Below are 25,206 nucleotides of genomic sequence, written 5' to 3'. Positions count from 1 at the left end.
GTCACGTTAGCGTTTAACCACATTAACCATTAACCCATTTTGGGGCGGGAACCCGTTTTGGTGTTTTAAACATTGTTATAATTTAGCTATTGAAAAATAGCAGATCTACAAGCTCATAGCGCGCCACCGAGTGGCGCGCTATGAACTTGTAGGTCTGCTATTTTTGAAAAATCGTTAAAATGTGCCTCAAATCTTTCCGAAAATTGTCATGATTTAGAAAACTTTTTTTTTAAAATTTCGACGTCAGGCCTGAATGGGTTAAAGCCGGAACTTCTCTTCCATTAGATCAGTTGGAAGAAATGATAATCTTTCTCTTTCTTTCTCTCTGTCTCTCTCCAGTGAGGAAAGATGACCCCATCTAGAATACCTCTTCCAGCCAATCGTGCCTGTAGCCTACAAGATGATGATCCTTGACTGTCCAACCATCGCCATTGCAAGAAATTCCTCAAATCAGATACACGATGAAGCACATATTCTATTAATAGGGCAGCCATTTTCTTTTACATCATTCTCATATACTCCCCTCAAAAATGGTGGTATGTCACAGTACGCAAGTATTGTTTCCGTAGGAGACGAGACGGGAGACACGCAGCTTGCGATTGGCTTGTGCTTCACAACGTTCGGAACGGTGCCTAGTCTCGTGGCTCAAGTTCTCTTGAGCCACGGTGCGCGTCCGTCGCGGTCCGGTGGCATAATAAATAAATATCTCATGAATGTACATGTACGTGTACATGCCAATGGGCATGCCACTTCTGACTGGAAACCCAGGTCAAACGGCAGAGAAAGGACAGCTTCAGAGATCGTCCATCTTGCTGTACTATCTGTACTCGTGAAAAGTGGGCGCCAGCCCCTTTAGGAGACCAGAAGTTGGTTTTGAGTCTAGTCTTTGATGCCAAAATGGAACTCTGGTGATTGGTCCTTGCCAACAGGATGCACGGGGCCTTTTAGTTTGAAAACCCCCAAATTCACCCCAAACGAACCGGATAAATAATATAGCATCGGGAAGCTACTATACGGTAGATATTAAGAGAGGCTATTTTGAATCAATAAAATCCCCCAAATCCGTCTTTGGCAGGTAATGAGTTTTAAATGGGGTTGTGCGATGATGGGATGGGTGCAGGGAGAGGAAGCCACGCCCACACGGGAACCTCTGCGTACCATTTTGTACGGGACTATACAGTTATACACAGAGCCTACTGTGTATATTCCTGCAAGGTCAAATCACTGTGTACTCAGGCAATGTGTTGTGTGATGGGGCAACAGTGTAATTTAATTGAGGAAATCCCACACAAAATGGAAGGAGTCTCTGGCTTTGTGTATGGTAAAAAAAAGAAAGAAAAAAAATATATATATATTTGCCATTGTATTTTAATATATATATATATGTATGTACAAACAACATGACACTATGGAGTAGCTTAAATCTCCTTCTACTCTCAACTTTTGCTGCTAATTTAAGAACATTGCGAGTGCTCAGGAAAAATATTGTGCTTCTTTGCTTTGACAGAGCTCTTTTTTCAAGTGACTTTCTGATAATCTATGCAGTGCCACGTCAGTGTGAAATCTCTCAGCGGCAGGATCCCTGAAAGATGAAATGCATTTTTATTATTAGATAGATACGTGGTTGATGCTTTCAAATCATATGCTACTAGAGAGAGAGATAAATATCAGATGACTTCTCTGGTTTTGCTTGAGAGAGAGTGGGTGTCATTGACGCATTGTGCTATGCTATGTGTTATGCTTAATGTCATGCAGTTGGGTTGATATTGTTCTTATCTGTCCAAGACGGTGCTGTGCACCGAAAATAGCCATCCTACAAGATCACAACAATTCGCTGTGAGCTGGCAAGTAGATTCCCAACTCAAACCCAACATGAAACATACAGATAACATCTCATATTCGGATAGAACATGCAAATAACCTTGTCAGATGTGAAAATGCATCTTATCTTACCCATACTTTTTATGTCCAAACTATACTATGACATTTTTTTATGAAAGGGGCTTCTTCGACCTCAAAGTAAACAAACAAGACAAGGGTTTGGAATCAATCTAGTGTCATACTCTAGTCCAGATGGATTCATTAAATCAGGCCTTTGTGTGTGTTTTTACACTTTCTTGGTGTAAACGAGCACTGATGGGTTGTATGTGTAAAGCATGTGTTTCCAGCGTTTCATCTCTTGACAAATTAAAAGTCACAGAGAATAATGAAATGGGGAGACAAAATCATCAGTTAAGTGTAAAACAGAGGACGAAGTGATTCAAATGGTATGTTATCTAAAGTGTCTTCCACTTTTGCCTTCAGTTCACCTTGTGGAATATATATCATTTCAAAATCAATGTATCATACTGTATTATAGAAAATGTGTCTTTATCAAATAAACTATTATTTTAAGTGACTATCTTTGTACATTATAATCTCCAGCTTAATGTTGTCACAGAGGGACACTGTTAAGTAAAAATCACACCCGTGTGAACTGAGTGGTGCAGTGACGTCACACACTAACCATAGCAACCATGCTCATTTTTCCGTGGTACACACACACACACACACCACACACACGGGTACTAACAAAGCCAGTTGTTGGAGTGGTTTGCACCACTCAAAAAACGTATTGGCTAACAAAATGATTAAAAGATAAGGTTAAAACAAGTACGTGTACCAGAATGCTTTGCGCTTAAAACTAAATAAAAAATCACACCCGTGTGTAAGGTATTATATAGCCTGATCAGCTGTGGTCTGACGTAATGTCTGACGTAATGAAATCAGCATCAACCAATCGGCATCAACCATGCTCATTTTTTGAGCACAGACAGACAGACTAACAAAGCCAGTTGTAGGAGTGGTTTACACCACTCAAAAAGCCTGGGGGTGCCAAAGAATTGTTTATCAGTGGTTCTCAACCTTTACCAAGTACCACCTCAGAAAATATTTGGCCACCATAATAAGTGATAAATACAGGAACATAAACCTGTTACCTGCCCCATCCTATTCAGCTATGTACAGTGAACACACAAGGGACATTTCATTTATTCTTTGATTATTATTATTTTGTTCCATTCCTAAGCCAATTATGGTTTTGCTCTAACAATAGACACAATGAGCATCATTCTATTGCCCATCTAACCCATTAGAATGATGCTCATTGTGTTAGAAATCAATATCAAACATTACCTGACTAGTTGAGCATTGCACTGTAACTTTACCCATTTTAAGTCCCAAACCAAAAAGAAACCATTTCCAAAGTAGAAAAATCACACCCGTGTGAAGTGAGGGGGCAGTGTCATTTTTAATGTAACTTTTTTATTTTCACTTTGCCTTCTGACTTGTACTTGATAATGATGTAATTCTACAAACATCAGAGAGACAAACCGGTAGGATAGCATAGATATTGATCGGTCAGATTAATCTGTAAAGTTGCTTGTGCTTAACAGTATTTACGCACAAAGATGGCCAACCCACAAGCTGGTAGATCAGCTAAAAAAATTCGGCTTATAAATGAAACATTACTTGCCCACAGTGAACGACTGCAGTCCAGTGATGGCTCTGCCCAGGATGAGGGCATGGATGTCGTGTGTACCTTCGTAGGTATTGACGGCCTCCAGGTTCATGACGTGGCGGATGACGTGGTATTCGTCCGCGATGCCGTTTCCTCCCAGCATGTCCCTGGCCTGCCGGGCTATGTCTAGCGCCTTGCCACAGCTGTTCCTTTTAAGCATCGAGACCATCTCTGGGGCGGCTTTCTTGTCATCGACGAGTCTCCCCAGCTGCAGACAGGCCTGCAGGCCAATGGCAATCTCCGTCAGCATGTCGGCCATCTTCTTCTGTATCAGCTGGTTCCTGGCCAGTGGCACATCGAACTGCATTCTGTCTAGGGTGTACTGGCGAGCAGCGTGGAAGCAGAACTCGGCGGCTCCCATGGCACCCCAAGCAATGCCGTAGCGTGCGTTGTTGAGACAGCCGAAGGGTCCCTCCAGGCCGGACACGTTCGGCAGCAGGTTCTCCTCGGGCACCTCCACCTCATCCATGAGGATCATGCCGGTGGTCGAGGCCCTCAGGGAGAACTTTCCCTCGATCTTGGGCATGGAGAGACCCTTCATGCCGCGCTCTAGGATGAAGCCTCGGACTTTGCCGTCTTCACATTTAGCCCAGACCACTGCGATGTCGGCTATCGGGGAGTTGGTGATCCAGGTCTTCGACCCGGTGATGGTGTACACGTGGCTGGAAGGGTTGTGTCTGGCTCTCGTCTCCATGCGGCCAGGGTCACTGCCGTGGTTGGGCTCCGTGAGCCCAAAGCAGCCCAGGATCTCGCCACGCGCCAGCCTGGGGAGGTATTTCTCCTTCTGCTCCTCGGTGCCGTAGGCGTTGATGGGGTGCATGACCAGGGAGGACTGGACACTCATCACGGAGCGGTAGCTACTGTCCACTCTCTCCACCTCTCTGGCGATGAGGCCGTAAGCCACGTAGCTGGTCCCGGCACAGCCGTAGCCTCTGATGGTCGAGCCCAGGCCGCCAAGTTCTCCCATCTCTGACACGATCTCCCTGTGGAACACTTCGTTCCTGTTGGCCAGCAGGATGCGGGGCATGAGCTTCTCCTGGCAGTAGTTGCGGAATGTGTCTCTGATCATGATTTCCTCCTCTGTCAACTGTCGATCTAGCTGCAGGGCATCGCGCCAGTCAAACTGCACCTTGGGCACTTTGGGATTCTTCTGCTCGGGTTTGTCTGATTTGAGTCTAGCGGGTGCTGCGGTTCTCTGGGCTCTAGGAGCTGAGATGGCGGAGCATCTCTGTGGGTTGAGCAACAGCCGACACACAACGCTCCTCAATGCCATGGTGGAGACCTGTTTGTTTGTTTGTGTACAATTCACATCTGCTCACCTCTCAGCTTGTTGACACAAAGAGCGGTAGAAGGGGTAGAACGTCAAAATAGGCACCTACATCATGGCGTCAACGTGCTGTCATCGATTGATTGAAATTGGATTTTTAATACGTATTTGTTTGAACACAAAATGTGTACTGTTCCTGAAGATGATGATGTATTGAAAACGGCCCCGGGGAATAAAGATATACGATGACGTCACGTCCAGCAAGAAAACGGCCCCGGGAATAAATACGATAACAATAGTGGACTCGCTTCTCTAGCCCACAGCTAGAAATGTGCAATTCTGGGAAATTGCCATCGAGGAGCTCCCTAAGTACAGTATATGATGACGATGTATTGACCCACATGACGTCACAAAAAGTCGAAATGGAATGTTGCCTACTGGACCCACACTAACTAGAAAGGTGCAATTCTTCTGGGTTCCAATTTCCATCGATCAGATCGCTATGTTGTTAAGATGTTAGTTTTAGTTACCGGTACCGTGGTCTGGTTTTGTTTCATTGAATAGGAGTAAATGCTATATTGATGCATTGCGAGTGCATTATGTTTATACTTATTGTCATACACTTGATGATACATTTTTAGTGAACTCATTAAAGAATCGAAACGCATTGTGAGCTTGTAGATCAGCTATTTTGCGATGCCTGACGAAGGTCTATGACCGAAAGCTTCCTATATAAAACAAATCACACTTGTGTGAAGTGAGGGTCACTCTTTAATGATCATATGTCACATTCCGTGCTCAGCCAATTAAATCATCACTATGGGGTACACACAAACACACAAAGCTGGGCAGGAGGGACTAGCGCCCCTGAAAAAAGAAAGAAAAAAGACAGTTTTGAGTAGGAGGTTGCCAGCAAGAGTAGTTGTGTTCCATGTGAATTTGAAAACCTTTCAAATAGGCTCCTTTCAAATAGGCTATAATCTATATGTTATATACCAGATATGGTGCATTGACTTTTATAAGCTTACTTCCTCCTAAAGAGGAAAAGTCCCTTTAAAAATAAAACAATCTGAAACTGAATAACAGACTTTGATATATGTGCTTATATCTGTGAACATCAAACGGCTGCCTCTGTGTCTTTTAGGGTTTCCCTTTGGCTCCAGCATCTCACCCAAGTCTACTGGCAGATTAACCGTTTTTTTCACTTCACTATTTTGTCCGATAGCTGCACCTCATTTTGCTGGGGACCCCCCTGGAACCCCCCCCTCGAAGAACCCTGAGGGTCCCTCCCTGGACCCCACTTTGAGAACCATTGCTCTAGGTGGCTTTATTATATCGGTTTTCATGCCTTTTAGTTTTTGCATGTATTTACCCTTTTTGGTGTGTAAATGCACTCGCAATGTCCTCACAATATGTTGTATTGTAAAACATGCCTTTCATTTTCAGTCATTCAAAGTCAGTGATGAATTGGGGAGACAAAATAATCAATTGTAAAACAACACATGAAAGTTATGCCAGACAGTGGCCTTGGTTAGAGTGTCCGCCCTGAAACTGGTAGGTCGGGGACCGTTCGATCCCTGGGTGGGTCATACCAAAGACTGTAAAAATGGGACCTAATGCCTCCCTGCTTGGCACTCAGCATCAATGGGTTGGGGGGTCAAATCAACTAATCAAATGATTCCCAAGCGTGGCACGGCTGCAACTCACCGCTCCAAGAGATGGGTTAAATGGGTTAAATTTCACTGCGGTAACATGTGTGCAACACACAGGTCCTGGCTGTACTCCTGGTGAGAGCAGTAGTGGACCTGGTTAGACGTAGGAGGGGCCCGGACAGGAGGCAACCAACAGAGCCTAGTCCCTCCACATACTAGAATTGTACCTCCCAGTCCCGGCAGAGTAGTTCCGGAGTGGATCCAATGGATTGTGTGGCCCTGGTCTTTCCCTAGTGGGTCTGATCGAGGGTAGCTACTGGGACGTAAGTCGGGACTTGATCACCCCGGATGGGTCACCCGAGTGAGGGGTATGATGTTCGCGAGACCCGAAACCCCGATGACCTTGGGATACATCACTGAGGATACGTCCCAGGTGCATCCAAGCGATGTATTTTCGTTCTGTGACAAATTGTACAACTTTGACTTTGAAAGTATTTCAATTGTATGTTGTTATAATATATGAAGTGTCTACTTTTTCCTGCACTTTGTGAAATATATAATTTATAAATCAATGTATATTTCGGTATTGTCAAATACAATTATTGATTGTTGTACCTATGTGACTGTCCTTGTTAACCTGACTCTGCCAGATGGGGCAGCAGAGAGTCCCCCCTCCTGCTCCGGGGGGAACCCAGTGTACTCTCTGCTGCCCCATCTGGCGGAGTCAGGTTATGTCCTTGTGTGCGTTCTACACATTTGTCATACTCTTTGTCACAAGGGGGCACCATTTAAACACATTTACTCAGTGGTTCCTCTCATAAAGCATATTTAAATCTACCGGTATATGTCCCATTACATTTCATCACCTATCCTATATTCTGTAAATGCTGAAACACCATAGTTCAAGGATCTTTATGCTTAAGTTATGGTTCTCTAGCATATATACACATTTCACCAGAGAGTAGTGATGGCATAAACAAGGGACTAAATTCTTTTCGCTCCTATGCCACCAAAATGTGGAACGCCCTACCAACAGTCATTAAGACATGCGAATCCTTTGACTCCTTCAAAACCGCTCTCAAAGGGCACCTACGGATGGCTGCAATTTGAAACTGGCCCCCGTAAAATCTGAATCCCCCCCACCGCCCCCCCCCCCCTTTTCCCCTCACTGTATATGTTGCTTTTCCCTTTTTACCTCCATTATGATGAATTCCTGTTCTGTTCTTTGTCTATATAGAAGTGTCTATTTGTACGTCTCTAAATGTTTTTGATGAATTGAACATTGTGGACCCTATTGGAAACAAGTGTAATGCTTAATTGGGTCGTCCACTCACAGTTAACAGCCTTTGTATTGAGTTTGTGCTTGAAATGTACTGTAATTCTGCAAACTGTTAATACATTTTTAAATCAATCAATCAATCAAAGCATATTTAAATCTACCGGTATATGTCCCATTACATTTCATCACCTATCCTATATTTTGTAAATGCTGAAACACCATAGTTCAAGGATCTTTATGCTTAAGTTATGGTTCTCTAGCATATATACACATTTCACCAGAGAGTAGTGATGGGGGCACTATAGGGCACTATTACTCACTAATACTACAACGATAATAATACTATAAAAAATAATAACTAAAACTTCATTCATGCAGCCCTTTTCGAGGCTGCTTCCGGAATGAATGGACGAAGATAAGGAATAGGCAAAGTACAATAAAATTACATCGGTGAGCAATTCTGTCATGAGTGGAATGAAAACTGACCTTTCAACCAGGGCGGGTGTTGTTGTTCCCTTTAAACCACAAGGCCTTTTATTATCTGATGGTTAACAAACGCCTACAAGGAAACAATCAGTGGGAATTTGCAGCATGGACCAGTCCAACGGGTATTTGAAATTATACACCCCACTGTAGAGCAAGGTTGGCATCAAGACCCTCTCCTCGAAGAACAGTAACATGAAGAAGGAAGAGCTCTCTAATCAGAACAATTTAAATTCTAGCTCCACCTGCAGGGCTGTCACGATTACAAATTTAAGTTGACCATTAATCAACACAAATAATTGCGGTTAATGATTTATTGCATTGGACATGGGAACGTTACGCAATTTGTTCCTTTTAGGCTTCATAAACACAAATTGCACAAGGAAGATATGACAAATAACTTAAATATACAAAGAAATCACTGACACATTTAATCATTTGTAATATTTTCAACTTTCCAAAAAATGTAGATCTCCTATTTCTGCTATTTTTGAAAAATGTTTGAGAATGAATGCATGGACATTTTTCAACATGGAAACGATTGACGATTATGCTAAAATAATTATGACAATCTCAAATAATTGCGATTAGGCGATTATGTAATAATTGTGACAGGCCTAGCTGTCCATTGTTTTACCGCATACTTTGGTTGGTCATAATGACTCCCCCTTTTTATCAGAGTTGGAAAGTACAGAGTATTTCAACATTTTCAATGGTTCTCTACTCCACATGTCAGTGGCAAATTATTATTTTTACTGCACTACAAATATTTGAGAAAAGAAGTTACTAAGATTTAGATTATTAACACAAAACAGTATACAGTCGATTTACAAGCTCACATAATATTGTGGCAGTTCCTTTTATTATTATTTGGAAATATTTTTGTACTGTAAGTATATTTTCATACTATATAAACCATTTGAATACAGGCCAAAAATAAATAGACTACTGGTCATTGTACCTTTCACAGCCCCCCCCCCCCCCCCCCCCCCCCCAAAATAACTCACTTGTATTTAATCTAAATGAAAGTGAGTCACCCTGACTCATTTACAGACTGGGGGGGCACCTCTGTCATGTGAAACTAGGGAAGTATTATGACACACCTGCAGTTTCGAAACCACGCCCATACCTGCGAGAACCAGGAAATGAGAGTTTAGGAACCTGCTTACTGGTGGACAGATTAGAAGAATACCGTTTTTCATTTCGGCTCTTACTTAAAACCACGATTTCTGCCGTTTTTTGGGGGACTTTTATTGTTGATACAAGAAGACCACACACCCTGTCTGTGGTTTCAACAGGTAAGAGGACATTACTGAAGTTTCTATTGTGCGCTATGACTGACAACACAAGTAACAGGGCATTCACTTGTCTTGAGCACACAGGAGGCTTTGTTTGTTTGGCTGGTTTGAATTCCTTCCATTTATTGTGTAAATAAACAAGTAACGTGTACTTCCAGACTAAAAACACACCCGAAAGTGGATACACGTAGCGACGTCGTGAATTTATTTTTTTATCTGGCGTTTATAAGATAAATAAGATAAGGCCCAAATGTAAACCTGCAGTAGATTCCGTGGTGGGTGGAGGCCGTTGCTGGATCGTTGCGTTTTTGCATACATAAGTAAAGTGCATTAGGCTATAGACCAGAGCTACCTGTATGGTTAGCCATGGTTCACACCCCCGCCTTTTAATAATACTCTATGGGTTCACATGACGCTCGTATGTTTCAGCCCAGGGCTATGGCTACCTGTAGGGTGTAGTAGTAAACACTGCATGATGTAGGTTAGCCCTGGTCCAGTGCTTACAGCGAGAGAGACTCGCTGTAAGCACTGGACTAGCCCGTCTCCGGACCCCCGGGTTGAGCTCCGGAGACGGGCTAGCACTGGACCAGGGTTAGATGTAGGTCAAACATCAAATCAATGAGTTGCAACTAAGGAATGTTCTTCTCATTATCAAATCATAGGCAATAAAGACAATAGCCATTGATTGCTCGACTTTTATATCACTTCTGGGAAAGGACAACAGTCACTGCATGGCTCATAGAAATTACTGTTTAAGTGTTTATTAAAACATTATTTTAAATGTCAGTGAAATTTCTTTGATCATGCTTTTCTGTGAACCATCGGGATCAGATATGAGTGATGATGATAGAATGATTATGCTTATCATTGTCACTCCTCGTACCTGACTAAAACCTCAGTGTAACTGTACCATCATTACTCTATTTAAAAAATAACACGTTTGCTGTGTGTGTGTGTGTGTGTGTGTGTACAGTAGCCACATGTCACATTTTCTGTAGCTCATTACACATTACCGACTAATGTATTGATCATCACCAATGTAGTCTCATCACATACTCTTTAGTCTATACTTTGATCTGAATACGGCTGATGTTCACAGATATAAGCACATGAAGTCTGTTATTCACTGCTTTCAGAATAATGTTTTTATTTTTAAAGGGACCTTTCTTTAGGAAGTAAGCTTATAAAAGTTGATGCACCATATCTGATATATTTATAGATTACAGCCTATTTGTTGAAAGGAGCCAATTTTATTATTTATTTTTTCAAATAGTTTGGAACACAAAGTTATGCCTGACCAGTTATGTCAGACTAGTCCTGCATGCAAGCGTAGACAAGCATGATATCTAAAGGCAGGCCTGGATTGGAGCCGTGACACCCCGCAGGTTTGAACATGAATTTTACTGCTCATGTTCATTTTACTGTATCTATTTATCGGTTTTAGTGCTGATTTGACACTAGCATACTGTAAATTAGTTATTCTCAAACTTTTCCTTTTTTTCCCATTATTTCAAGACCCCCAATTTGATAAGCATTTAGGGCCACACGCACACAGACCCCCCGGCCCACTTGCTAAGATCTTTACCTCTGGACCCTCACCTTCTAAGAAAACTTCATATTGGATGATTTGGTCTGACATGGTCTCTCATTTGGTCCAGAATTCATAGATGAATTCAGTGAAATTCAGATCAAAATTGTTCTCTAGTTGTATTAACTACATGTAATAATGATGAGGACTAACATCGTCATTATTAGCGCTGATGAAGAAGATTAACGCCATCATTAGCACAGCGACACATGCTCTAAATACCCAGCCCATTTGACACCACATTAAACAGCTTTAGACATTGTTATGAGGTTTCCAATTCCATCCGAAAAAGACGCTATGACTGACTGTATACTGTTGTTTTATATCAGGATAAAAGCCCCAAGGTCTCCCACATGAGTGGTGTTTTGTAGTCGGCATACATCTTATCTGGCTAGTCCATACTTGCAAATGAGACTTCGTCTCAATGTACTAGATTATTTGTAGAATAAAGGTTATAATATCATACAAAATAGCTATAATTTAGTTTTTTTATTTTCTATTATGAATACGCTTGTCGATATTCGTTAGTTGTTTTTTTGGCATTTGAGCCACGGATAACCATTTGATGAGATGAGATGATGAGATTTATGAGAGGGAAAATGGAATTGGTAGTTGTTTATATAAATGTATTATACAGCTTTGTGATCGACTGATAGATCGCGATCTACCTTTTGGGCCCTGACCTAGCCGGTTGAATGGTTTAACAGAAGTAGTGGGATTTTGGTGGAAATAGCAAAATACCGCCCAAGGATAATAGGATATGATGTTGGCGCTTTACAAATCTGTGTTGTGATTGGTCGAAAAATTGCATATCCGAGGGAAAATATGTCCGACGGATGTCCCGGCCCGACACTTCGGCATAACATTTTCTGCCATAGGTAGCCGGTAGGTTGTGACCAGGCTTTTCTCTTCGCGGATGAATGAGTAAGGCTGGGTACCAGGCTAACAGTGGGAAGGAAAAACCTCTCCTTTTTTATATACTTTCTTTCATATTTCCCCCAAATTTCTGCTTTATTCTTGATAGTGACAGTGAGAGAGGCATGAAGGTGGGGTAGAGGGGGATGATGACATGCAGCGAATTAGCCTCGGGTCAGAATCGAGCCTGTGCCAGCTGCAGGCAGGAAGCACTATATAATTGTTGTGGTATGCAGTGCACGCTTACACATGAGACACCAGGGTGGCACTGGCCCTCACCTTTTAACGGCTAGTAGAAACCTCAAATAGAAGCTGGCTCTAGGTGGGCGACCATCTGCCTTGACCGGTTGGAGGGGGAAAGAGAGAGAGGGGGGAGGGGGTTTGGAGGCTGCCTGAGTGAGAGCACATTGGTAACTTTTGACATTCATAATGGGCTTGTTTAAGCCTGTTAAGGCATGAATTATCAATGCTGTCATTTGAATCATAAAGGGGTGTGTGTGTGTACTGTAGTGTACATGTAAATTGTGAATTGCTTTTAATGATTGCATTATTTACACATTATTTAATCGATTAGTCATTAATCGAATCAAAATTGATTATTAAAAAAACAAGCATATATGTATAGCCTAAATATATATTTTTTTATGAACAGATAATCTGTTGCAAAGGCTATTGTCATCCAAACCCTGCCCATAGTAACTACATTTTAGATGATACCATTTATTTTGTTAGTTTAGGCCTACTGCAGGTGACTTGAATGCTATATGGTGCAATATTGTGTACAGGGCTGCCTACAGGCCTACCAAAGTGTGCCTGCGATATTGGTATTGATGGTAATGGTATCTGTTATCATTAGCCTGATTGAAGCAACATTTATGTGGATGGATTCTGCCTCCTGTTAATCGATGAATCGCTAATATTGAATTATAGTAATCCATTATCATTTTGGACACTTTTACACATCCTTAATGAATAGTAAACTGAACACAAACTCTGTTCTCCTCAGTTCAACTCGGCCACTGAGCCACAGCTACGGTTTAAGTAATGTTTTGATAAGTAATGAGTTGTCATCTCTAACTGCACACAGTAAAACCCAGAGTGTTTATCGAACTCAGATTATCTCAAAACGGACCCATATGTGTCCGTTTTTGTGAACTGCAGTATGACACTCAAGATTTCGCAGCACGCTGCTGAGTTGTATTTGCATCCCCAGGAGTAGGCCTGTCATAATTACATAATCGCCTAATCGCAATTATTTGAGATAATCCTGATTATTTCTGCATAATAATTTTTCAAAAATAACAGAAATAGCAGATCAACTATTTCCGCTACATTGTACTTTTTTTTGCAAATAAGAATTATACAAAAATATTAAATGTGTCAGTGTGGCCACAGCGAAACGACGCATTGTGAGCTTGTAGATTGGCTATTTTCAATTGGCCTAAATGTATATAGGATGTGGTTAATGCATGTTTTGTAAAGTAAACAAAGTAACTAGTATGTTTTCAAATAAATGTAGTGATGTAAAAGTACAATATTTAATTTGCCTCTGAGATGTAGTGGAGTAAAACTATTGGAAATTGGAAATACTCAAGTAAAAATACCTTTAAGTAAATGTACTTTACACACCACTGGCAACCCATCAGAGCCATAATCCAGACATTCAGCCATGCTGCTGGTAGTGGAGTATAATTCCTCCGGGGACCTGTCCCAGAGTCTGGCAGCTCATCACCAGGGCACCACAGGGAGGGGAGATGATGATGATTTATTTATTTATCTCTCCTCCTCACGGGACACGACAGCGTGCCGTCAGCTGGTGCCAGTTGGAACGTGTGTGTGTGTGTGTGTGTGTGTGTGTGTGTGTGTGTGTGTGTGTGTGTGTGTGTGTGTGTGTGTGTGTGTGTGTGTGTGTGTGTGTGTGTGTGTGTGTGTGTGTGTGTGTGTGTGTGTGTGTGTGTGTGTGTGTGTGTGTGTGTGTGTGTGTGTGTGTGTGTGTGTGTGTGTGTGTGTGTGTGTGTCCGAGCGAAGAAAAAAAAGGGTCAGTCTGTATGTAGACTAAAGCCTGATGTATGCTTCTTCGCCTGATGGCGTCACGTGCTGCTGACAATGCGTCGCGATGGGCGCAACGCGTTGTCAGCCTGTAGAGCTGCTATTTTCGGCACGCGAGCGACACGGCCGTGCGACAGAGTATAAATTAAGCATAAGCCCGGATAGGAGATTATAGAAGAAGGGGATGGATGGAGAGAGCATACTATGATGATCTGTCAGGGCTTAGTTAGTACCACAATTATCCCAACGAACGGCTGCAGCCGGCCGCACTCACTCAAATCAAGAGTGTTATTGTAATGCAGGTTGATTTCACGTGGGGACCCTCTGCGGGTCCATTCGAACACTCGGTAGTGAAATCGACACTCAGGATTTCTAACGTGCGCTGATGATGATTATGATGGTGGCAGAGGCAGCAGTGTTTTCATTAGTCCAAATGTCCCCAGCAGCAGTCGGGAGAACTTGCAGGAATTATGTAAGCGTCCGTGACGTGCTGTCATCCCCTGAGCACCGTTCATTCCACGGCTGTAACGTGGCCATTGTTTTTCTTTTCCCCCCCTCCGTCGGAAATCCAAAAGAGGGCGTCTTTCTTGTCAGAGAGAGTTGGGCGCTATAACGACCGGTCAGGAGGAATTGGGGGAAGCCCCCCTGCTGTCGCTGGCAGGCACTGGGCGTCGTGACTTCTCGCATGGGAGTGATGTGCCAGAGAGCACGACTTCCAGAGAGGTTTTTTTTTTCCTTTCTTCCAGACTCGGGAAGGAGCTTGGCAGAGGGGTTTGAAGGGCTGGATATAGTCTTGGTGAGGCTGTAAGCTCGTGTGTTAGAAGACGATGCATGGAATCTGGAGCTCTGTGTTGAGGGAGATTTTTTTGATATTTTACTGATTGGGCTCGTAATTCTGCTATTTTGACCAAATATCCGCCCGTTTTTGACGAATGTCGCCTATAATGCTATGCCCAGAATAGGGGCACCAGGGTTCTTGTGGCTATAATGCCGGCGACGGTACACTTGAAGAAGATGGGATGTCATTGATGACGGTGAGGGTGTGTGCAGCACTGACAAGCGTGGTGGACTACTTTCGGACGGTGTAGAGCTGGTGGGAACACACACACACACACACACACACACACACACACACACACACACACACACACACACACACACACACACACAGCTGTGGCTGAACGTGGTGAAGATGAAGTTCAAGAAGTTCATTACCTTAATGCAGGCGGCCATGGGGGTCGTCCCTCTTAACAAGCCGGACATGATACCCCCTGGCAGGAAAATGTGGAGAGTGAGACCCCCACGGTGAGTGACGTGCGTCGTGCGTGTGTGTGTGTGTGTGTGTAACATCCATTTGTATACAGTGTTTTTAGGACGTAACTGCACACTTAATGAACTGTAGGTTGCAGTTCAGTACCTGTGGCTGTATTGTTTATATCTGTTTTGTGAAAAAGTTACAGCTCTATATTCAGATAGTAAATGGAGTGTTTTTTCAGTAACGGGGGTCTCTCCCTTTCTCCATAAACAGAAAATATTTTTGTTCACTTTATTGCACTGTAAGAGTTCTCTTTCCTGATTTGGATAAAATGTTGTGTTTTCTGTTTACTAAAGAGCTGGAGAGACTGGAAGACCCCTGTTGCTGAACAAACTCTTTGGACTAGTCTAATAAGTCTATCCTATATAGCAATGATCACAGACAGTAGACCTTTGTACACTTATTTTAACAGCAAAATAGCACGTAATGCATATTCCTTTATAGTAACAATACAAACCTAACGGGCTTACGGGCTACAGAGTTTTCAGTACTACAATTTTCTTTAAAAGCATTTTTGAAAGAACGTCTGACTTTAAATCATGGTTGAAGCGTCAAAGCAATATTTAGAGCATACAAAGGCCAGCACGTTTAATCTTGGATAGGCTACTTTCTGGAAGTTTGAGGACTTGAGAACTTCTTTCTTTCTACAGTTAGGTTCCTGTTTTGCATGCGTGTCCAGCCAGACGTTTCATTGAATGCATTAAAACCTAATTTCTGAACCACTGCCATTTCTTTATTGAGCAAAACCATGTTTGAGCTTAGCAGCGTACACCACGTGTTCCAGCATGTTGGTGATTGGGGTCAGAGAGCAAGACTACAGTATTATACACACCTCTCCTCTTCCAACACAATTTTGGAAGAGTATATAAATATCTATTGTTTTCATTTACTATTTCTTTCAAAAGATAAAAAAAACGAACCCCACCTTATTTTCTGATGTTGCATCTTGAAGTGGAGAAGATAAATGATATGTTTTGGTGGTTGAGATTTGAGATGGATCACCAGGTCCTTTAAATGTCAGCTTCACACCCAGAGGAATATACAGTATAATGTACGCCATACACGGCTTCAGCATTTATCGTACATTGTAGTTCAGCATGTGGGTGGTGGGTGGCAGCCAGCTGTTTACATCCAGACACTGCTTAAGTCCCGAGAACAAGATGGTTAGTTTAAGAAGTCAAGAGACCATGGCAAGGTCAACACTTAATCACTTAAGCCCTACTGTGTATTTTACAGTATGATTGAAAGAAAAAAAAACAGTCAGATTGAAAAAGGAGTGCTCGTTTTCTACGAGTTCACCTCCCGTGCTCCCCCACGGCGGGGTGATTCTGTCCCTGTCGGTACATAACCTTGGACGGCGCTGAGTCGTCTGAAGGCGACGTCACAACGCCCGGCACGGCGACTTGCTCGCCTGAGCTTACTCTGCGCGGCGGTGCCTCTCGCGGCTCACGTCACCTTCAGACGGCGCGCCTCGGTCGGCGATTCCGAGTACACCTTTTTCAATCGTACTGGTTTTCCAATTGTACTGTGACATACTTCATCCATCGTACAACGAATAGTGTAGATGGCTGTTCTGAATCTGTTTTTTTAACGTTATTTTTTTCTTGATTTTTCTTTCTTTCTTTCTTTTTACTTTTCACCTACTGTATGTAGAGCATAGCAGTGGGCATGTTTTTTCCCAGAGAGATTTACTAAAATATTTATATAGATTATTTTAAGCCTAGAATCCAGGATCCCGGTGAATCATTCATGACACCTTTGATTCTGTGAAGAAAGAAAAATGAAAACCGCTATTCAAAGGATATTTATTAAATGTAGTATATCATATAATGAATTATTTAAAAAAAGAATCTCACAGAATCAAAGGTTTTCATTGATGTACTCAAAATAGGCACCTTTGCTTTTCACCACTTTAACCATTATTTTAAACTTTAGCTGTTGAAAATTAGCAGATATACAAGCTCATAGTGCGGCACTGAGTGCCCTATGAACTTGTAGATCTGCTACTTTTGAAAAATTGTGAAAATCTGTGCAAGTCTTTGAATTTGCTTCTGGAGGTCCCTGGAACAACATATTTTCCGCGGCCAAATACAGATAATTCTGGGGGTCCTTGACATGAAAAAGTTTGAGCACCACTGATACGTTTTTCAGTAAACTTGGAAGACATTTTGTAGAATCTGGTCTCTATAGTCTTAATGGATTAATAATAATGTACCATTTAACCATCATTGTGTATGGAACCAGGTTGATGCTGGGTAAAAGCATCCAAACTAAAGCTTCACTGTCTACTTACAATTAGACACTCACTTAGAGCTTTTCTGTTGAACGGCTTAATCTTCCACCATAGTCTGAAACTCGCCTTCAGACTCCAAATTAGCCCGTAGCACTTGCCCTAGCCTCGATTTATAGCATATTGTGTAGACATAGCAGTCTAGTCACTGTAGTGTATACTTATAGTTTCATTGTACAGATATTCTAAAGTTAGATGGATGTTTAGCTCTTAGCTGACGTTAGATTTTAGTTCTTAGCTTGCTTATGATCCTTGATGACTATTTCTATGTATTTGATGTATTACCATGATGTGTTGTCCTTGCCTACTGTAAGTAGCTTTGGACCATCTGCTAAATGCCTAAATTGTATTTCCATAATACAATATATACTCTGTAAAATCCTCAATGTTCCTTTAACATTGATTTGAGATTGTACACTTGATTTGAGATTGTACACTCTCTTCTCCCATTTTTTCAAAATGGGAGAAGAGAAGGGAAAAAAACAACATATTACAGTACTGCAAAGATTATACTAATTTATAGCCTGCCATAATATCACACTCTGAACTGATGTTTAGAAAATAGTAACTTGTTCAAATGTACACTGACAATGTTTTAGGTGGGTTTAGCTGGTTTAATGACTTTGAAATAATAAAGGACAAACTTACGTTATGTTTTATTATCCAAACCGCTGCATTTTGGAACACAGACCCTTGTAAGTTTGCTTGCATGTGCATACAGTGCATGCATGCATGCGACTGTGTGTGTGTGTGTGTGTGTGTGTGTGTGTGTGTGTGTGTGTGTGTGTGTGTGTGTGTGTGTGTGTGTGTGTGTGTGTGTGTGTGTGTGTGTGTGTGTGTGTGTGTGTGTGTGTGTGTGTGTGTGTGTGTGTGTGTGTGTGTGTGTGTGTGTGTGTGTGTGTGTGTGTGTGTGTTTATCTTGGCATTTGATGGGTTAATCACCTGGTCAAACTGCCATTGCTTTGTGTTTTCTTGTACACGCTGAACCATTGAACCACAAACACAGTTTGAATGAACTTTGAGAGTTTTCAACGTTCAAGGCAAGCAAAGGAGGAGAAATCTGTTACTAAAAATGGGTCTTGTTTCTAAAAACATATATATATATATATATATATATAATAAAAAAAAAAGTAAAATCAATACATAATCAATTGATTAAAATCATACTGTTTCCAATGGTGAATATCCCTGTGACTATTTTTTTACATTGCAATCCAATTCATTATTTAACATTTCTAGGACTTTTACTATAAAACGGCTCTCACTTCTGTTTACTTGAGGTGAGAGCTGTCTTTAGACATGCATGATTACAACCTTATTGTCCTGATAAAACTGTTTATTGCACCCTATAGGCAAGTTGTACCTAACAGTAAACACCTATGGATTGCTCATTGCTGTCTGTTGTTCATTAGTTTATTTTTCATTATCTGTCATATTTAGTGTTTATTTTGAGCTGTTTATTGGGCTCTGCTTGCTGTGCTGTCTGCAAATCACTGTGTTGTACCGTGAAGTAGTACTACAATATATTATGAGTTTATAGTACTTTTTATGTAGTCAGTCATCATTTCGTCATTAGCAGTCTCAGGTTTGCCATTTATTTGTAGTTTAGTAGTTTAATTTATGTTATGTATTTGCATGGTTTTTCTTGCCTCTTTTATAATTTCTCTACTATAACATTTCATGATGTAAATGTGTCTTTTTTTTCTTTGTTTTGTTTTTCAACTGTGTTTTTATTGTTTGTTTATTATGTGGACCCCAGGAAGACTACGGCCTGACTCACACCTTCGCAACAGATTGATGTATAGCTGATGCATGAGACTTATTGACTGATAGATGCAAGCTCACAATGCATTTCCAATGGGAGTCACATGGTTTGACACAACATTTGTGGGGGGCAATCGAAACACAGCCGAAAGCCGTACAACACAAATGTTGTGTCAAACCATGTGACTTCCATTTGAAATGCATTGCGAGCTTGCATCAGTAAACAAGTCCCATGCATCTAGCATCCAACAATGTTGTATGCTAGATGCGAAGGTGTGAGTCAGGCCTAGCTGTGCTTCGGGTGGCATCCAAAGGGGGGTCCTAACAACAAATAAAGAAAATAACCAAATAAACTACGTGTCTTTCCGTCTTACAGGGACCGTCACTGGGAGTTCTGTTGGAAAAGTACGAGAGACGCCCACTACCTGTGCCTCCGCCGCCTGTCTACACGCAGCTACTCTGCTATATCTGCTATATTGATGGTACTGTACAATAATAATAATAATAATATAGTTGACTCCTTTGTGGTATTTGTCTGTCTATTCTACACACAGCTATTCGGCTACATTGACGGTACTGTCCAATAACAATAATATATCACTACTATGTGGTATTTGTCTGTCTACACATAGCCTGGAACTCACCTATGCTTTTTATGGCATAGGCAGCTCCCGGCAGGATCCGCCGGGAGAAACTATGCGCAGCTGCGCGACATGAGACTAATTACTTAGAGCGACAGAGAGAGAGAGGAGTGTGTGTGTGTGTGTGTGTGTGTGTGTGTGTACATGTGTGCGTGTGTCAATTTAACAAAGGTGCAGACGATCAGAAATCAGCAGAGAGTGAGATGTTTGCGCTACTCTATGCCGAATTGAAGTGGACTCGGACCCAGACTTTTTTTTTCTCCCTGAAAAGAAACCGTCTGGGTTTCCGAGGCTAGTCTACACACAGCTACTCCGCTATATTAATGTTACTGTTGTCAAAACGTTGTATGTCTGTGTGTTATTGGTTTATTTGGACCTTTACACCAGTGTTTCCTGTGGTGGAAGAGAATCCTGGATCAATCAATCAATCGAGGCAATATAGGATTCGAGAGAATAGAGTATATGCACGTGACGTCATCATCATACCTGGACGTTATGTGGGAACGCCTACTGAGTGGCAAAAAACAACTTTCTGGCTTTGACAGCTCATACATACAAACTGAAAAGTCCCATTTGATTGCATTAAACTACGTTAAACTCACTTTGCCAATAACTGTGCACTCGATTTGCCACTCACTTTGTGCATACTGCATACCCTCTATATTCACAGGTGGGGATGTTTATGCTTTATGTACGATATCATGGGTAGAAGTACAATAACACTCAGGTCAGCGGTACGGTAGTTCTGCCAGGAGCACAGGACAGAGAAACATAGTTATACTGTGGCTGCTTCAAGGACAAACTGAACCATAACAAGATAGGTTGTAACATAAACAATGGCTATTAGGCCTAGTGGAGATCTGGAGACTTTTTCCAATATACTATTATTTCAAAACGTACTAAATCAAACAAAATCCAAAATTTCATACCTAAAATAAGAGGTAGACACTAGAGTAGACATTAAATTCCTCCTTTGGCCCTCGAGCTAAAACGTTTGGGAACCACTGCTCTGCGCTGTAAAACTTTCCCGGGGACCCAAGCTAGTGAAAATAGCAGATCTACAAGCTCACAACGTGTTTCTTCCTGAGCTTGTAGATTGGCTATTTTCTGTACATTTGTTTTCTAATTCATGTAATTTATTTTATTTTTATTTTATATCTTCTTGAAATTACTGAGAGAAAAAAAAACATTTAATTTGTTTTTAATTCATGAAAACGCATGGAAATGATTTCTTTTAAATGTTTCGAAATAATTATTACCCACTGTTTGGGAAACGGTGCTGTAAAAATGATCAGTGTGCATTTATCCATTACATGGTATGTTGACAACATACCATGTCCATTAAAAAGGAGATAAACAGAGGAAAAGGGGTCATTGCCCGTCTATAAGATGCAAATGTGCATACAATGCATGTAAATGTCGGATGAAAGTATACATTTTGCCTATAGTTTCTTTGTTGCATGGCCAGACAGTGCTAGCCTGTCTACAGTTTCTAGACATGTTCAAGGCTATTGTTCTATTTGAATGGGACAATGCCCCTCCTCGCACACACACACATACCCCCCCCCCCCCACCGTCACACAGTGACACACATTGAGCAGATGATTAACCAGAAAGATATTTCTTGTCAATGGAAGTTTCATTTACTGACACAAATGATTCAGGACAGGAAGTCTGCTTTGCATTACAATGTGGTTCTCATTGATGGGCACTTGTTGTCCTGGGATTCTTCAATGACTCAACTAGATGTAAGGGCTTAGAAAACATGACATAGGCGCAGAAGTTTTGTATTGGTGTTGTTTCAGAGTTAGGCAGAGTTACGAAAACTCTGTTCACTTCATGGGGCCAGTCCAATGGCAGGTGGCTCTTCTACATAGACTTCTATTGAGAATGGGGACAAGTCCTGGACCGGAAGTAGGCAGCCCAGCTGTAATGATCTTAAATCCCTTTATTTTAGATTGTTTTGTAGTACAACATAAACATTACAGAGACTTTAGTTGTTACTGTACAATACTTTAAAACAGTTGGCATGTTGCACACATCATGACACATGCCTAAAATTGCTCTTATTTGCGCCGCCCTTGTTGAAAACAATGTATTTCAAACTCCAGCTTGTCCCCCTTTCAGGCTGCATGAAGAGCGCTCGAGCGCTCGGTTTCTGCCCCCTCAATATCGTAACTCTTCTGTTAGATGGCTACTATACTATACTGCTATACCAGTGGTCGAAAGTAACGAAGTATATTTACTTAAGTACATTTTTGAGGTATTTGTAGTCCTACTTTACTTGAGTATTTCCAATTTCAGATACTTCTATCTATATACTTCTTCTACTCTATATCTCGGTTCCAAATATTGTACTTTTACTCCACTACAATTATTTAAAAACTTTAGTTATAGGCTACTAGTTACTTTGTAGATTTTGATAAAAAACATAGGCTGCATGAACCACTTCAGCCAATTTCGGCCATTTGAAAAACACACACACACACACACACGCACACGCGCGCGTGTGTTTTGTAGTGTGAGTGTCCTCCTGTCTGGCATCGGGGTCACAGCGGGGTCCCGAAAAATCGATGGGAATTTTTGGAGCGATCCATCTGATCTAGCCTTCTTTAGAAACCACGTAGTAGTTCTGTTGAGTTTGTATTTGTATCTGTGCTTAATATTGTCTATTTTAACTGTCTAATTTCCCAATATATATTACCGCTTTTTTTCTTTTCTTTTTTTGTGGGGGAAGTGGGGTATTGTACAATGTATCGCAGTTCCACCCCCGTCCTTTGTGTTGGTATATTCTAAGCCCCCAGGGGAGAGTCGGCGCTAAGTTTTTCTGTTGGTAATCTTCATGTTTTCGGTTAACTGTCGAAAAGTAGGCTAAGCGATGCGGTTCAGATATGTAGCCTATACATATTGAGCTGATTAATTCATACCGACTGCAGAGATCGAGAGCATTTTATAGTTTTGGTATATTAGACTTGTACACGTCCAGTTGGAACTATAATAAAAGTGCACCACGTACGTACCATGCCAGTGAACGGAGGGGGTCTGTTCTCGTTGAGCAGATATGCTACTCAATATTTCAATGTAAGTAAAAAAGAAACGTTAATTTACTAGAACGTGGTGTAGGCCTACACGTAAAAGAAAGTTGTTGCACAATGTTATTTGACTTCACTGTAGGCTTGTTAAACGTGGTATACATGTTAATAAATCGTTCCTTAACAACAGTAACGACCGTTACATGCACCTGCTGCTTGCTTGGATGCCAAAACTTTGCACTAGCCTGTTATTAATGTGAATTAATATGACAGACTCATTTTATGTAGCGCTAACTTGCTCTTGTAGAATGATCGCCGTATTCTCATACTTGTTGTTGTGTCGGATATCTGATCTCCGCAAGCTAACTTGGCCATCTATTGTTGTTGGCCTGTAGCCAAAAGCTCCATTCTTGTACGTCACCTTGGGTTTATTCAAAGAAACGTATGTTTGTTTATGTCAAAAACTGTTTGTCCTCTCATGTGGCAGCCATGGTTTATAACTTTAACCCACAGAGTAGTAGCGGCTAGTAGTATTCATTTTAATTTAATACCATTATGCGTGTGTGTGTGACTTGATTGGAGTCTCATTTTCTTTAGTGTGCGTGCATTCTATTGTCATGGGCCTTCCCATGCAATGTAGCTGTTCTACCAAAAGAGGGCAGACTAGTACAATGTACCACATTTAAGTGGTATATTAATCTGTCAAGACAGATTCAGATGCTGAGCTGAGCAAATTCATTGTCCCCCTCTTTTTCTTCTTTTTTGCTGTGTGTGTGTGTGTGTGTGTGTGTGTGTGTGTGTGTGTGTGTGTGTGTGCGTGTGCGCGTGCGTGCGTGCGTGCGCGGTGCCGTGCAAGACTGACTATTAGGCTATTTCTATTTCTGTGGGGACAGGAAGGATGGGTGACTGGGCAAGTTCCAATCATTCCAAAACACTTCAATACAACATGTCAGATAGGCCCACAAAGTGTTTTGGGAGTTCTATATTTGGCTTGTGCTCCTCCATAGGGCTGTCACGATTCCAAATCTAAGTTGCTAATTAATTATCACACAAATAATTGTGATTAACGATTTTAAAGTAGGCTAGCTATAAGCAATAATATCTCAACATTTTAATTCCTTTTTGTCGTTGGTATTCAGACAGCCAGCAATGGGTAAAACACTCTGCATTCAAAGATTTTCCTAGAAGCTTTGTCATTGGTTGATTTGCCTGTCTACTTCTGACTGGTTAGTCATTTCTGCAGGTTTTTTTTTTTAACCAATGACAAAGCTTCTAGGAAAATATTTGAAAGCAAACTGTGGCCCGTAGATGCACGCTGGGGGCGGGATTTGGGCGGAAATACCGCTCAAGGAAATGACGTCAACGCTTTACAAATCTGTTTACATCTCTGTGAATGAAACAAGTGTTGTGATTGGTCGAAGAAATATCGTATCCGGGGGAAATACATCTGACGGATGTTCCGGCCCGACACTTCCGCCAATACCGTCTCTGCCTTGGGTTGTGACCAGGCTTTTCTCTTTGCAGATGAGTAAGCCTGGGACCGAGGCTACCCTAGGTGTGTCACAGAGACTACATTTTTTTGTTAGCGTTTTACCCCTTTTGCCATCTGAATACCAAAAAAAAGCAATGTTGTAAGCTTGTAGATCTGCTATTTCTACGTGTTTAAATTTTGACGATTATGCAAAAATAATTGCAATTATCTCAAATAATTGCTATTAGACGGTTATGTAAGGTCATGGGCACAGGGCGGGCAGTGCCCCTGGCCTGGACACAAGGTCATAGGCACAGGGTGGGCAGTGCCCCTGGCCTGGACACAAGGTCATGGGCACAGGGTGGGCAGTGCCCCTGGCCTGGACGCAAGCTGGCAGACATTTTGTTCGTTGGTGACAAACAGGACATAAACACAGAGCTACTTGAGGTCACAGAGTGCTACTGAGTAGGCCTGTCACAATTATTACATAACCGTCTAATCGCAATTATTTGAGATTATTTTTGCATGATAATCGTCAATCGTTTGAAAAATATAAATAAATATCTGATCTGTAAATAAAAAGCAGGTAGCAGATCTACAAGG

General features: G+C 41.6%; 4 protein-coding genes across 7 annotated transcripts in view; 2 read left to right on the top strand and 2 right to left on the bottom strand.

Moving 5' to 3' along the window:
* Positions 1-2,392, top strand: part of LOC306940116 (phosphatidylinositol 4-phosphate 5-kinase type-1 beta-like) — a 28,786-nt gene extending 26,394 nt beyond the window's left edge. Inside the window, exon 15 of one of the 2 annotated variants that reach the window (XM_079525100.1) lies at positions 340-2,392. In XM_079525100.1, coding sequence (XP_079381226.1) covers positions 340-342 — 3 coding nt within the window. In that variant the 3' untranslated portion in view covers positions 343-2,392. The remainder of the gene's footprint in view (positions 1-339) is intronic. The other variant, XM_079525099.1, reaches the window with a different exon arrangement.
* Positions 1-25,206, bottom strand: part of LOC306940117 (serine/threonine-protein kinase NIM1-like) — an 805,056-nt gene that overhangs the window by 189,796 nt on the left and 590,054 nt on the right. The gene's annotated exons all lie outside the window — the stretch shown is intronic.
* LOC306940172 (glutaryl-CoA dehydrogenase, mitochondrial-like) lies at positions 3,507-5,486 on the bottom strand (the record flags this gene model as incomplete). The annotated part of the gene is made up of 1 exon (XM_079525187.1): positions 3,507-5,486. The coding sequence occupies exon 1, from the start codon at positions 4,830-4,832 to the stop codon at positions 3,507-3,509; it is 1,326 nt and encodes a 441-aa protein (XP_079381313.1). The 5' UTR covers positions 4,833-5,486.
* Positions 9,342-25,206, top strand: part of tjp2a (tight junction protein 2a (zona occludens 2)) — a 75,045-nt gene continuing 59,180 nt past the window's right edge. The window contains exons 1-2 of one of the 3 annotated variants that reach the window (XM_079525093.1): positions 9,342-9,538; positions 19,836-19,941. In XM_079525093.1, the coding sequence (XP_079381219.1) occupies positions 19,939-19,941 (3 nt within the window). In that variant the 5' untranslated portion in view covers positions 9,342-9,538; positions 19,836-19,938. Of the gene's footprint in view, positions 9,539-19,835; positions 19,942-22,982; positions 23,182-25,206 lie in introns of those variants that run through there. The other 2 variants (XM_079525092.1, XM_079525091.1) reach the window with 2 other exon arrangements.

The sequence above is a fragment of the Electrona antarctica genome, assembly GCF_951216825.1.
Source record: "Electrona antarctica genome assembly, chromosome: 16".
Taxonomy (NCBI): Eukaryota; Metazoa; Chordata; class Actinopteri; order Myctophiformes; family Myctophidae; genus Electrona; species Electrona antarctica.
This window is presented reverse-complemented; position numbering and strand designations above follow the sequence as displayed.